The 13128-nt window shown below is 36.8% G+C and overlaps 1 protein-coding gene across 1 annotated transcript; it reads left to right on the top strand.

Annotated features, from left to right (window-relative positions):
* The first annotated feature begins 4483 nt into the window (after window positions 1-4483).
* Window positions 4484-5515, top strand: LOC137398221 (uncharacterized). Its single transcript, XM_068084326.1, has one exon. The coding sequence runs from the start codon at window positions 4484-4486 to the stop codon at window positions 5513-5515; it is 1032 nt and encodes a 343-aa protein (XP_067940427.1).
* Window positions 5516-13128: the final 7613 nt, after the last annotated feature.

Here is a 13128-nt window from a genome sequence, read left to right as displayed (position 1 = left end):
TATATAGTTAAATTTCTCGCATGTGGTATCGAATGGTTACACGCTCTCCACGTAGGTTAAGCGTTTCACCATCTTGGTCAGTATTGGTGGTTGTGAGGCTCTGGATGCTTCTGCGTGTACGGGTAGGTACACGAGGTTGTAAGGTTTTTCAACTATTTTGTGGCCTGGGTCCACATTGGGGAAGAAGGAATAGATGACTGGCTGCTGACTACCATCGCTGATAATGTCAGCTACCTACTAACTATCGCTGATAATGTCAGCATTTATGAGCAAACTGTTGATCTTTAGAATTCCTACCACATTTTGTGAATTGGTGTAGGAAGCTTGATAGCTTTCAGCTGTGAACCCCTGTGCTTTATGTAAACCACCTTGCTCTGGAAAAGTTACTTGGTACCCGTGCTTTATTTATAAAATAGTTTTGAGTGTCACAGAATTGGCTTGTACAGTGATACCGTCTTTGTCATCACCTAAACGTTCAAGTTCCCTTTTAATAGCTGAGTTGATCTGCCCAATGTCATAAGATCCTGTCAAAAGACTAAATTTTCGTTGAGGCGCCCCAGTTTGAGATGTCCACCATATTTGGTGCCGGGTCTCATCAATGTTTGTAAATGAATAATACGTTTCAATGTTGTCAAGTGCCATTTCATATCGTTTTCTTTTGATCAAAGTTTATGGGTGGGTTAAATGTCGTGGTAAAAAAAGGCATGGATGTCTTTGGAGCGGTGTTAGCATCCATTTCTTTCAGTAGATCTTCCATTTATTCTATAACAAAAAAATCATCAAAACCGCTTCTGTACTTGCCATTAGACTTGTTACTGGATAGGTCAATGGTAACAAACCCGTGAGGTATTTTCCAAGCTTTAGAGCATAACCTCTTAAAATCATCTTTAGACATGTCCCCACACACATGGTCATTGTAGATGTGGTTTAAGTTTTTAGCATCTTGATGAAATAGACAAAAAAAGTTAGCATTCTCTCTGATGGTTTGCCGAAGAAGCTTAAAGTAGTTCTGAAAGAGGTAAAAGCAGTAAATGTTGCTTTTTCTTCCTCGTGTGTAGTACTTTTCCCATTGGTTCTGGGTTTCTAGCATCAAGCCATCAAACACCATTAGACTGTTTGCTTCTAGGTCCATGTCTTTAGGCTCAGGAACATCATCAGCTTACTCATAAAACTGGCAAGTAAAAGGAAATTTTTTTTTATGTTCTTTAGCCATTACCTCCATCACTTCTAAAGGCTCGCACCCAGACTTTATGATTTTATCACGATCATGATACACACTAACAATGTCTTTTTTAGACAATCCAAGATCATGAGCCCGTTCTAAAATCTTATATTCAGGTTGAAAAAGGCTTTTGCCATATACATACAGCTGGTTGTAGTCTAACCATCCTGGTCTAGCCAGCAGATTTGTAAGCAAGGTGGTTTTTTCCGCATCCTGATTTGCCGACTATCACACCCCTTATACTCTTAGGTAGAAGCGAGTTGTTGTGTCGAGTTAAAGACGATCTCCAAGATAGATCGTATACTTCTATTTACCATATAATAAATGTATTGCTTAAAGTGTAAACGTTCTACTAATACGCTTCAACAAGAGGAGCGTGTAACTAAAAACAGTTGAACAATGCGATTTGGTGATTGTACCGTATGCGGATCTAAAAAGACTCAGTTTATAAAACGAGGTAAGGGTGTATTTAATGATACTATTAACAACCTTCTGTTTGATATACATATGCCTGGTCACAACTTTCTTGGACCTGGTACTAAGTTAAACAAGCAACTAAATCCTGATGGTACACCAAAGTCTTGGAGTCAGCCGGTAGATAGAGATGACGCTATTGCATACGAGCATGACCTTTGTTATGCAAAACACTGTGACACTAAAACTCGCAATGAGGTTTGTGACAAGGAAATGCTCCAGGCGTTAGACGCCATTGTAGACCCTACTTTATCTGAGCGCTTTCATCGAAGTTTAGCTCGCACCGCCATTAGCGCTAAAAGAAGATTTGGCTGAGGACTTAAAAAAATAGATAAAATAGAATGAACTGATGAGTTAGCTGAACATTTACACAAGCCTGTTAGACATAAATTTGAAAGACCTAGAGTTTATGTGAAAAGTATTGACAACACGTGGCCGGTTGATCTATTCGATATGAGTAGTTTATCCAAGGACAATGGTGGTGTTAAATTGTGATTGGCTGTGATTGACGTTTTTTCCAAGTACGGTTGGTTGATTTCGTTAAAAGACAAGACTGGTGAAGGAGTGGCGCAGGAGTTAAAAAAGATATTTAAGTCAAGAAAACCTAAATGGTTGTGGGTGGACAAGGGCTTAGAATTTTACAATCAATGGGTGCAAAGTATAATTACGTTGTATTTCACCAAAAATGAAGGAAAGTCTGTGGTGGTAGCAAGATGGAATAGGACGATGAAAGAAAGAATGTACAAATATTTTTTTGCTAATAACACGAGAAGATATATCGACGTTTTACCCGAGCTAATCAAAAGCTATAACAACACCATTCATTTGTCTACAGGTATGACATCTGTGGAAGCCAGTACTCAACAAAACGAAGATCTTGTCAGGATAAGCCTTTATCCGTTGTTGAAGCCTGCAAAAAAGCCAAAGCTAAAAGTGGGAGACACTGTTCAAATTACAAGGAAGAAAGAAACTTTTGAAAAAATTATACACCTAGATGGACGGAAGAGTTATTCAAAATAATGAGTATTCAGTACACAACCCAGTTACTTATAAAATTGCGGGGTTAGACGGTGAAGACATCAAGGGATCATTCTATGAGCCTGAACTACAAAAATCGACTCAAGATACTTTCTGTATCGAGCGAGTAATTTGTAGGCTTGGTAACAAGTCTTTAGTAAAATGGTTTGGATATCCTGAGAGCTTTAATTCATGGGTTGATACAGAGTCAGTCATAAACCTAAAAACATGAAACGCAAAATATACAACGTGATCGCGTTCGTGTTTTCAGGTTATAATAAACTATGAGCTTTTTTAAGATTAAAGATCCAAAGAAAAGAGACGCGATTGTTCAAGAATATCTCAAAATGAAACGAGACATCCAGGAAGCTAGTGAGGCTGAGCGATTAGGAGAAATTTCTACTGAAAGAAACTGGAAAGATGTTTTCAAGCCCGTTGTAGAATGTCAACGGGTGGTTTCTGACAATCTTAAAAATGTGGTTGATGCTGTCCGTGAAATACCGCGTGCGCCTCAAGTACCACAACTAATGTATGAAGTCTTTGTACCAAGGGATACAAGTCGACATCAGCTGTACGGATCGATGCCATCATCTAGCTTCATGCGAGCTCTAGGATCTGACAAAGACCGTGACACCGTTTTTGGAATTAGAATGGAAAAAGATGAACCATACATAGGATGATTACCGGTTGAGATGGACAACAATGATATAGTAACTGAAGGAGACCGGTATAAGGGCACACCTGGTCTGTGGGAGCTGATACAGAGTAAAGATCCGCAAGACAATAATTACACAGCAAAAGACTTTATAGAGTATGCTAAAATCCTTCGGGCTACTGATGCTATGAAACAAGACAATGACCCTAGCGCTAGACATCCAAAGTCGAACAGAGGAGCTAAGTGGGCTAAAATTGTTAAACCAATCTGGGAAAACAAATCTTATCAAGGTAGTGGTACGGTTTCTCTACCTCAAGACCATACCGCTTTAATTGATAGGTTAGAACTGCTGCGAGCAAGCAGACAGGCTGGTAACATGTGTGTAATCAATTAGATGGTTAGCATCTTGGATGAACTCTTAAGACGTAAAATCACTAAAAAGAGCGAGTACAAAAAGCTATCTCTTGCCTTATAATAAAAATATGATTATAATACGAAACCGTGGATGGCCTCTCAGACGAGGCATGGGAATGCATAAACATCCTTCTAGAGGTGTGGGGCTTTTTAGCAAAATAGCCCGACTAATGGGTCAAGCTATCAGCAGCCAAACCGCAAAGACTGTTGTGTCTAATGCCGCTAAAACGTTGTTAGAGACTACCGCTAAAAAGGTGGGTGATGAAGCGGGTAAAAGGATTGTTGACACTGTAGCAAACACTATATCAAAGGTAAGACAAAGAAGCACACGACCGGAGTCTAAACCAAAATTAGAAACCATGATTGCCAGCTCAATTACTAAATTCACACCAAGTCTTTCATTAAACAACCTCATTTCTGGCTCCGGTAAAAGAAAAGATATAATCACTATCAAAAAACTTGCCCGTAGACTTAATGGAAGTGGATTAAAGATTGTATAAAAAATGTATATAATTAATGGAAAATATATTAAACATCACAGCGCCTGTTGAGAGAGGCGAGTTTATTGAAGATCGAAACTCAAGATATTTTTACGCATCCGAATGAGAGATATATTCTTGTAGAAGGACGTCTCACAAAGAATAATGAAACCACCTACGCCAATGCTGATGCGGTTAATGGTATAATGCAACAATGGTATAATGCATTTATTTAGAGATGCTGGGTATGCTCTGTCTGGTCAAGAATTTGAGTCTGTGCTCTACCTTGGTCAATCAACAACTATGCTAGGTCTTTTAAAATACCCCGATGACTTTAGCAAGTCTCAGGGTCTCAACCAACTGTGGTTCAAAGACACGGATACAACCGCTGTCCTTGCTAATAATACTGGATTCGCAGCTTGGCAAAATTATATAGTACAATATCCAAATCTCAAGGGTACATTTAGCTTTGAAGTTCCTTTAAAACATATTTTTGTGTTCGCTGAAGATTATGACAAGGAAGTCTATGGCTTTAAGCACACCCTTACGCTAACTAGAGACTCAAATGATAATGCAATATTTAGACATCCTGCTGCAGACGCTGGTAAAGTTACGCTAAGCAAAATATTTTGGTTTATGTCTCATGTAATGCCAGCGGATGCTCCAAAGTTTCAACTCTATAAAACCATTGAAAGCAAGGCTCAGCTCGATGTAGGCTTCCGCATAAGACAATGTGACACCATTGCAGTTCCTCAAACCACTAATTTCACATGGAGGTTAGGGGTCAAGTCATCCTGTGAAAGGCCTCGGTATATAATTGTTGGTTTCCAGACCAATAAGAGCGGCGATCAAGAAACCAATCCCTCATTGTTTGACAACTTAAATGTTACAAATATGCATGCCATGCTAAACTCAACAAGATATCCCTTAATCGACTCGAACACTTTGTTTGAAAACTATCAGTTCATTCCTGTGTACGGTGAGGCTGCAGCTTTCCGATCTAAATTATATGATTTGGATGAGCTTGTAGGCAACTCCAACATTACACCTGCCCAATACGCTACTTTACATACGCTGTTTGTGCTTGACATTAGCAAGCAAAGTGAACGACTTAAAAACAGGGTCACTGACATTCTTATTAAAGCGCGGTTTGGAACTAATGCTCCAGCTGACACACAGGCTTACGCTGTGGTAATATCCGATCGTCTAATAAAATTAATATCAGATGGAAATAAAATGTCAGTAGTCTACTAAATTTGTAATACTTTTATATGCTACTGTGTATAAAAAGTATTGTTCTGTAACACGATTTTTCATCAGTCGCGACATCTTTCTCTCCATTATTTCAACTTTTTCTTCATTTGTGCGAAGACTTTTTTTGAGTTTTTAAATCCCGAAGCCTACAAACATCAGCAGCTGGATAGCGCTCATTGCTGTGTTCATGTATTAAGTATCACTAGTGCTGGTTAACAGACTTTCAATGCTTTCCATTGGCAAGAACCTGCTTGTATTTGCCATTTATTTCACACGAAAAACAAACAGGTTTACGTCAGTTAGTTCTCCTAAGTATTCGAGGCTGAGAAAGGTGGTTTGTAAAAATTGCAGCGATATCTGTAGTGAGGCAAAACCATCTTTAAACTCTTTTTGTCTTGTTGCGTTTTTGTAATGAAAAATCATTGTAGCTGATCCATTACTGTTTCCACGTACCGCCACAATTTTATATTGACCTCTCGGAAAGTTTACGGGTTGCCTTGCGCTATCTAAAATCGTAGCCTTTTCGGTTTACATATCATAAAAGTAATATCTAGGAATAGGAGGTGTAATATTGTGGGGTAAATCACCTCTTACCGGACCTAAATATTCAGACGTTACGCTTTTTGCCGCCGTTAAGGATGAATTAGCTGAGACACCCTTGGTCACATCTGTTACAACTGAGGGGGTTTTCACGGTTGCTAAAAAGTCAACTGCGTTATTAGTAGTGTAATACATGTATATCGACAACCTGTACCAACAGCTATAAAAACGGCTGCGAGTAATCCTATAGTGATACACACGGTTTTTTTATATTTGACATTTATTAAACATTTAGAGCTACTACAAGCTCAGCGCGGGTCATCTTATGATAATCGTTTATTCCTCGATCTTCAGCCATCCGTCTTAGTTCCTCTATTTGAATGCAAGGTAAAAATATGCATTGCTTAAAAAATCTAGATTTTCCATAGGCGGTAGGAGTTATCAGCTTAAAATATTTGTCAATCATTTATTACGTATTTGGTATGTTACATAACATACAAATTGGAAAAAAAATAATAAAATTGTTGGGTGGCCACTGTACAGGCTCCCATTAAAGACACACAACTGTAGGACCTAAGTTCTAGTTGTACTTGCCGTATTTGTACAGCTCCTTTATTAAACTAAAAAACTGTTGTAAGGAAAATGTTTACTATAGATTGGAATGTGGTTGTGCTTGCTTTTTATTTAGTATAATAAATGGCAGTAATGAAAAAGTTTTCAGGAATAATGGTTGAGCATAACCTTGGCACTACTGAGCTAAGGGCATTGTTATATCGTGATGCCCTTGAATCCGATGCACTCTGGCATGGTATAAAAAGTTACAAACGAATGAGTGACTTGGAATTAAAAGAAAAATTAGACAAAGTCAAGCGAAAAGAATATGCTCCAGATGCTGCGTTGCTTGGTATTAAAAATTATGAAAACATGAGTGGTAGTGACCTGCAGTATAATGTAGACAAAGCTTGGAAAAGATTGGAAGCTAAAAAGTTAAGAATTAAAAGATACAAACAAATGAGCGATGAAGAGTGGTATAAAAAGTTTGCAGCTGAGACGAATTCCACGCTTGTATGAGAAAAGACTTTGATATAGAGTTTCGTGACTTTATAAGAACTGAACTACGCAATAAACGAGGCATTAAATGTGAACAAGATTTTCCGACAGATTAAAGATCTAAGAGCTCCTGGAGAGTGGTTTTTGGCAAGTAGGTTTTTGTATTTTTTTTTAACTTTTTAAAAGTTTAAACAAATTTTTAAGTAAAATCTTAGAAATTTTTGAGAGATATTGTCCGTCTGGACCAAATCCAGGGTCTGTCCTAGAGTCCCCCACTTTATACTCTCTAGGGTCAATTTGCACCAATAATTTCTGAGTAACCGTAAAATATGCACAACTCCTGAGTTGAGGTCAAAATGTACCAACAGATTGTTTGCTAATTCATAATTAGTATTACTTTTAACATGGTATGAGATTTATAGTTTTCTTGTATTGCCATCTTGAAAAGTTATATTTGCATGCATTTACAAAACAACTATTATAACATATCAGGTAATCAACCACAATTAGTATAAACTATATTCTTTATTGCTTATAGACATTTACGTTTTTTTCTAGAAAACTGATTATTTGTTGATAAACGGTAAATGAAGAAAAATAAAATAAAATAAATTATGGCTAAAAACTTTCTTTTTTTTGGAAAATGTGTAGATTTCAAATTTTTTGCAAATTTATCAGTCGCTTGCTATCACTTTGCAAATAATAAGTGTAAGTTACCATTTGCAAAGTACAGACTATAAAATACTAACAATAGACTGTCCATCTATTGATTATCAACTATCAATAATTGAATACTAACTATCAAAATGGGAATATTGACTACCGGTTATCAACAACCAAATGTTGACAGACTACTTGCGGCTGCATACTTCTGACTACCAAAATCTGGTGGTTGTCTACCAATAACTATATATCAACTAGAAAACTACATACCACCAGCTATCAATTTATAACTAACTACTTCCTAATTTTTAAGAGTTGAGGCTAAATTTATTTTTAACTTTATCTCTACCACGAGATGATGTATCGGCTTGGGTTACCTCCTTTTTTGTGGCCAGATGCCGTTACATCGGTTTTTTATAGAGTGCTCAAGTTTGTTTATAATGATTTGAATTTCCCTTCAAATAAACCAACAAGGTCTGGTCTCCGTAAAAAAAAGTATATTGCTAGCGACATAGGCTAATTAGCAGGCGTATCACTAGCTGCTTACTGATTATCAAACAGAAGGTTCATCATCAAAAAGAAAATGGACAAAAAAGAATACCACGATCGTATAGGCCGGAGAGCCTTATAAGATTCTTAACCATTGAGCCTCTAGTAACTCTATATTGATGATTTAGACCTTTTTAGTGTATGTATTTAATGTGAAAAGTTGTAATAGTAACCAAATATTATGGCGACAGTCAAAATATGACCATTGAAATCGCCGAGAAAATACTGTTAGTAAGGTTTGCAAAAGTTTTACTATTTTTAAATAAATACAAATTAAAGATTTTTTTGTTTCCTGTTAGAGTATACTCTTTTCATTAACGTTTTTTTATAATTAATTCGATATCTTCACTCTTTGTCAATTTATCATAAAATTAGTGACATTATGTCAAAATTATTTTAAATAGTAGACAGAATTCCGGCCAGAGTTCAAAATAGTTAGTAGGTTAGTAGTAGTTAGTAGGTAGCAAAATAGTTAAATGCAACGTTTCACTTTTATTAGCATTTTACCAAGAAAAATATATTGTACAGAGAAAGCTATGAAAACTCTTACCATCACTACTCTACTATAGTTTAGTTGACCACAATTTGGTTGCTACTGGTAATGAACCAGCTGCTGAATTGGATCAGCACAGTCATCCATTCCTAGCTTAGCAGCATATTAGGTAAAAATAAACGAAAATGCTGTAGGATGAAACTGTTAGAGCTACCCTACCAGTTAAAAATCTACAAAAAGTTGTACCAGGAAACCAATGAAAATGTTTTACCAGAGCACAAAAACTTATTGAATTCATCACGCAAACCAAAACTGCTTGTTTTATCTGGAAACTAAAGAGTGCTATTTTTTACAAATAACTAAAAGTCTGAGGTTTGTTAGTTTATACCAAACTAACACTTTGTAATTCAACATATTTGATAGAGTATCGTTGATTGTTTAGTAATCTGATTGGGTATACACTTTTAATAATAAAATACTGTGCTCAGATAAGGAGCTATATGCTGTTTGGTATTTGGAGTTGAAAAATTGTTTTTAATGACGGAAAGGTTATCTAAATTAGGTTATAAACCGGTGAAACCGATATGGTGATACCGTTAGGTGAAACCGATATAACTAGATCATTGCTCGTGATAGTTCATATATGTGGTCAACCAGCTGCCTTTCACGAGTTTCCTTAAACTGTTTTATAACTGTCTGCTGATTGTTTAACACTATGTATTCTATGAAGAAGTATTTGTGTTATTTCAATTAAATTGCATGACATTAGATACCACTAGTTATTGCAATAGTTAGCCTCCTTGCTTTGAAGCAAGCTCTTTATAAAAATCATGATAGCAGATATGGTATGGTTGTTTGTTAGAAGACAGCAAGTAAAAAAAGTTTGTATACTACCCATTGTCATTTACTTTTATTTCATGTTTCTAGTGAGTTTAGTGTCCCACATTATTTCTTTTATTACAGTTTGAGAGACTGTATCATATTTTTTTATATAAATCACCACTACCATTGCTGTCATTGTGACAATTTACAAAAATTAAATTGAGAATTTATTTTAATACACACAAAGGCACATTAATGACTTTTTAATCAAATATATTATGGCATATTTGCCAGTTGAACATGCTGTGCTTGTGTTTGTTCTTCTCATTCCATATTAAATAAACCAGAAGTAACACATAAAGCTTTAGCAACCTGCTTTTGTAATACTTTTTTAATTTTCTCTAAGCCATAGCCATGATCTTAGGTAGCCGCTGGTGATAAGTTTATCAGTTTTATTGGTACCCTAATTTTTACCTACTTAATGCGACAAGTAATTAAACTGCAAAGTGAAAAGACACTGTGACTCAAAAGCGAGCCGTCTTCTGCAATATGTTTTATAGAGTAAAAGGCTAGTTTTTTTAAAGATAAAAATAATGAAATTTTAAATATTTAAAGCAGTAGGGCGCAGGTTGGTCAACAAAAGTAAAAGCAACTTCATTCTAAGAATGGAAACCCAGTAAATGTTAGCGTTCAAGGTTTTTAGAAATTGACACTGTCTTCGATTGTTTTGGCATCTTTTAGATGGTGTATGCTTGTTTATGCAATTCATTTCTTATTTACTGGTGTTTAATAGCAGTTTTAATTAGTGGAAGTTTAAATTAGTAGCTTTCATTGTTTATAACATGTGTTTAGTTTTTTATGGCAATGAACTGTGACAGTGATGATGATGAATTCCCTTTCCTTATTCTTCTATTAAGGTGAAATTTTATCAGTCAACTTGTTGTCAGCTGTGAATTGTTTTTAGTATGTTTTAAATTATCATTCTTATAATGTGCTAAAATTTTTATAAATTCTTTTTTAATAATTTTGAATTTTAATGTAGCTCCACAGTGTGGAACAAAAATACCTTACGCAAAGCTGAGTCATGCATGTTGTAAAATGTATTTTTGCAATTTTGGTATTCCCAGAAGCATGATAGTTTTTGCTATAACGTTACATGAAGATTTATTTTCAAGATTTAGCACTTTTTATCCTGACCATTAAATCAATGACGTTAACCCGCTTACAACCAACTATTATTGATGAAAATATGTTTTTTCAAGTTATTTTTAGACATCGTCTATCTATGAATTTTACCAAACATATTTAAGCCTTACTCTTTCAAATGCTGATAATTCAGCAGAAACAAAGATTAAAAAACTAGTAAAGTTAGAAAATTTAGCAAACATTAGATAATTTGTACTCGTGTGGCTTACTCCAAGCCAAGAACTTATTTCGAATACAATATTTTGAATAATATTTTGAATAAGGCTTTGGCAAGGAAAGCAGAGTAGGCGTGATTAGCATAAAAAGGCGAGGATTAAAGAGCGAGACATGAACCGACTATGTGATGCCAGAGGGGCCAAAAATGGCATTCATCACTTGCTCAGGATTGTGAAAGCAGATTGTCATTTTCTTCGGACTGACATCTACTCCAGTGACATTTCAGGGACTGATGTAAAAAGTGTTTCATGGGCTCAGTTGACCAACTATTCATTTTAATGATGTAATTGTCTTCCGGCTTGACTTTGATACTAACCTGCGAAGGCTAGAAAAAGTGTTTCAGTGACTACAGCAAGCTGGACAAAAACTCAATCAACCAAGTGTGAATTGATTCAGTTCCAGGTTTGGTACCTAGGCCACATGATGTGTAGCGATCATGCTGGTTTGAATCCAGCTAAGTTGGAGTTTGTTGAGCGGTAGCTCATCTCACATGGATTTGGAGAGCTGGAAAGGTTACTCTTGGGTACTGTCGGATACTATTTGGCAATGTAACACGGGATTTTCCAACATTGCAAGGCCCCTCCTGGCTGATATTAACAGAAAAGACCCAACGATGAAAAAGCGAAAAGCAGTCAGCATTTGAAACACTTTTCCACTGTCTCTCTACAGCCTTTTGCTAGAGCATCTAAATCCGAAAAGCATTTAAACCCTGGACATGAATGCTAGTGGGTCCTGTGTAAGAGCACTGTTGTTACAACAGCAGGACGACTGAAAATAGGTACAGTACTTTTTGGACTATAAACCACACCCCGAACAAAGCCACATCTGCTTTATTTTGCGAAAACGGATTAAAAAAAAACAATATGTAGGCTGCACCTTTGTATAAGTCGCATAACTCAAGATGGTGCTTTTTAACACAACAGCAACTTTGTCGTTTAAAACGGAACAGTGCCTAACGGCAATGTTTCGTATTAACCAACGCTTCTTAACCTAGTGCCTAACGGAACAGTATCGTTAGGCATTGTTTCGTTTTTCCTTTCACCACTTGAGGCGCACTAACAGGAGATTCTGGTTATTGCGTACTGGCAGTAAAAGATAAAGCCACAGGTTAACCGCGCCCTTATATAAACCGCATGGCTCATATCATCAGAAAAAGGTAGCGGCTAATAGTCAGAATAGTGCGGTAATTGCAAATGTCAGCAAAACACTCACCTCCTCAGAGTATAGAAAGCAGCTGGCAGTGGTCAATCGGTTGACAATTTCGGCATAAACTAGTACAGACACGAACTTTGGCTATGCACAGACTATACTTCCCTAAACTGGTATTGCCACATGCTGGAACTATAATCCCAGGTGGCACATTTTCTAGATGTTTCAACCTAGTTCAGATACACGTTGAGATACACTGGCAAGACTGAACAACATTCAAGCGGACGGGCCTGATAACACTTTTGGCAGTTGGCTACAACAGAGCACCACGAAAAGGGTCAACTTGGCTGTAGTTGGACCAGAAAAAAAAAGGAGCACTAAATTAGGAAGGGTAGCCATGCTCTATCGGGGATTGCCAGAATCCCACAAAAACTCAATGTCTGTAACCCTGTTTTTCTGTGGCAGCCAATGTCAACCCAAGACTGTCCCAGGCTAACCTGAAATTTCTTGACATCAAGCAGGTGATGAATCGGAGCAGTATCAGTCACAGTCAGGAACCACATAAGAACTTGCCTGAGGTCACCAAGACCACATGCAAAATGACTAGCAAAATGTGCCAGCACCCTGTCTCTACAAGGGCACGGATCGACCCGATGTTGGTCAAGGCTACCATGAGGTCCAAGGCATCGACCTAGTTAACAAACCATTTGGCTTGACTATAGAGCTAGACAATAACTCTGAAACAAAACATATCAAGCCACCCAAAGGTACACTGATGTGCATTTGGAGCAAAGTGAGTTAGAGCTAAGAACTGAGATTTGTACATAACACAAGGAAATCCAAAAGAATTTGGCTTGATGAAAGCTAGAGCGGTTCTTCATGGTCAACATTAATGGTGTGACATGTTATCACCAGTCATGAAGAA

Source organism: Watersipora subatra, chromosome 6, assembly GCF_963576615.1.
Source record: "Watersipora subatra chromosome 6, tzWatSuba1.1, whole genome shotgun sequence".
Taxonomy (NCBI): Eukaryota; Metazoa; Bryozoa; class Gymnolaemata; order Cheilostomatida; family Watersiporidae; genus Watersipora; species Watersipora subatra.
The sequence above is the reverse complement of the archived record's forward strand: the minus strand, read 5'-3'. Positions and strand labels throughout refer to the sequence as shown.

Bases quoted from the DNA above. Each gene is read 5' to 3' on its own strand.
- LOC137398221 (XM_068084326.1), top strand. From the start codon at position 4,484: ATGCATTTATTTAGAGATGCTGGGTATGCTCTGTCTGGTCAAGAATTT.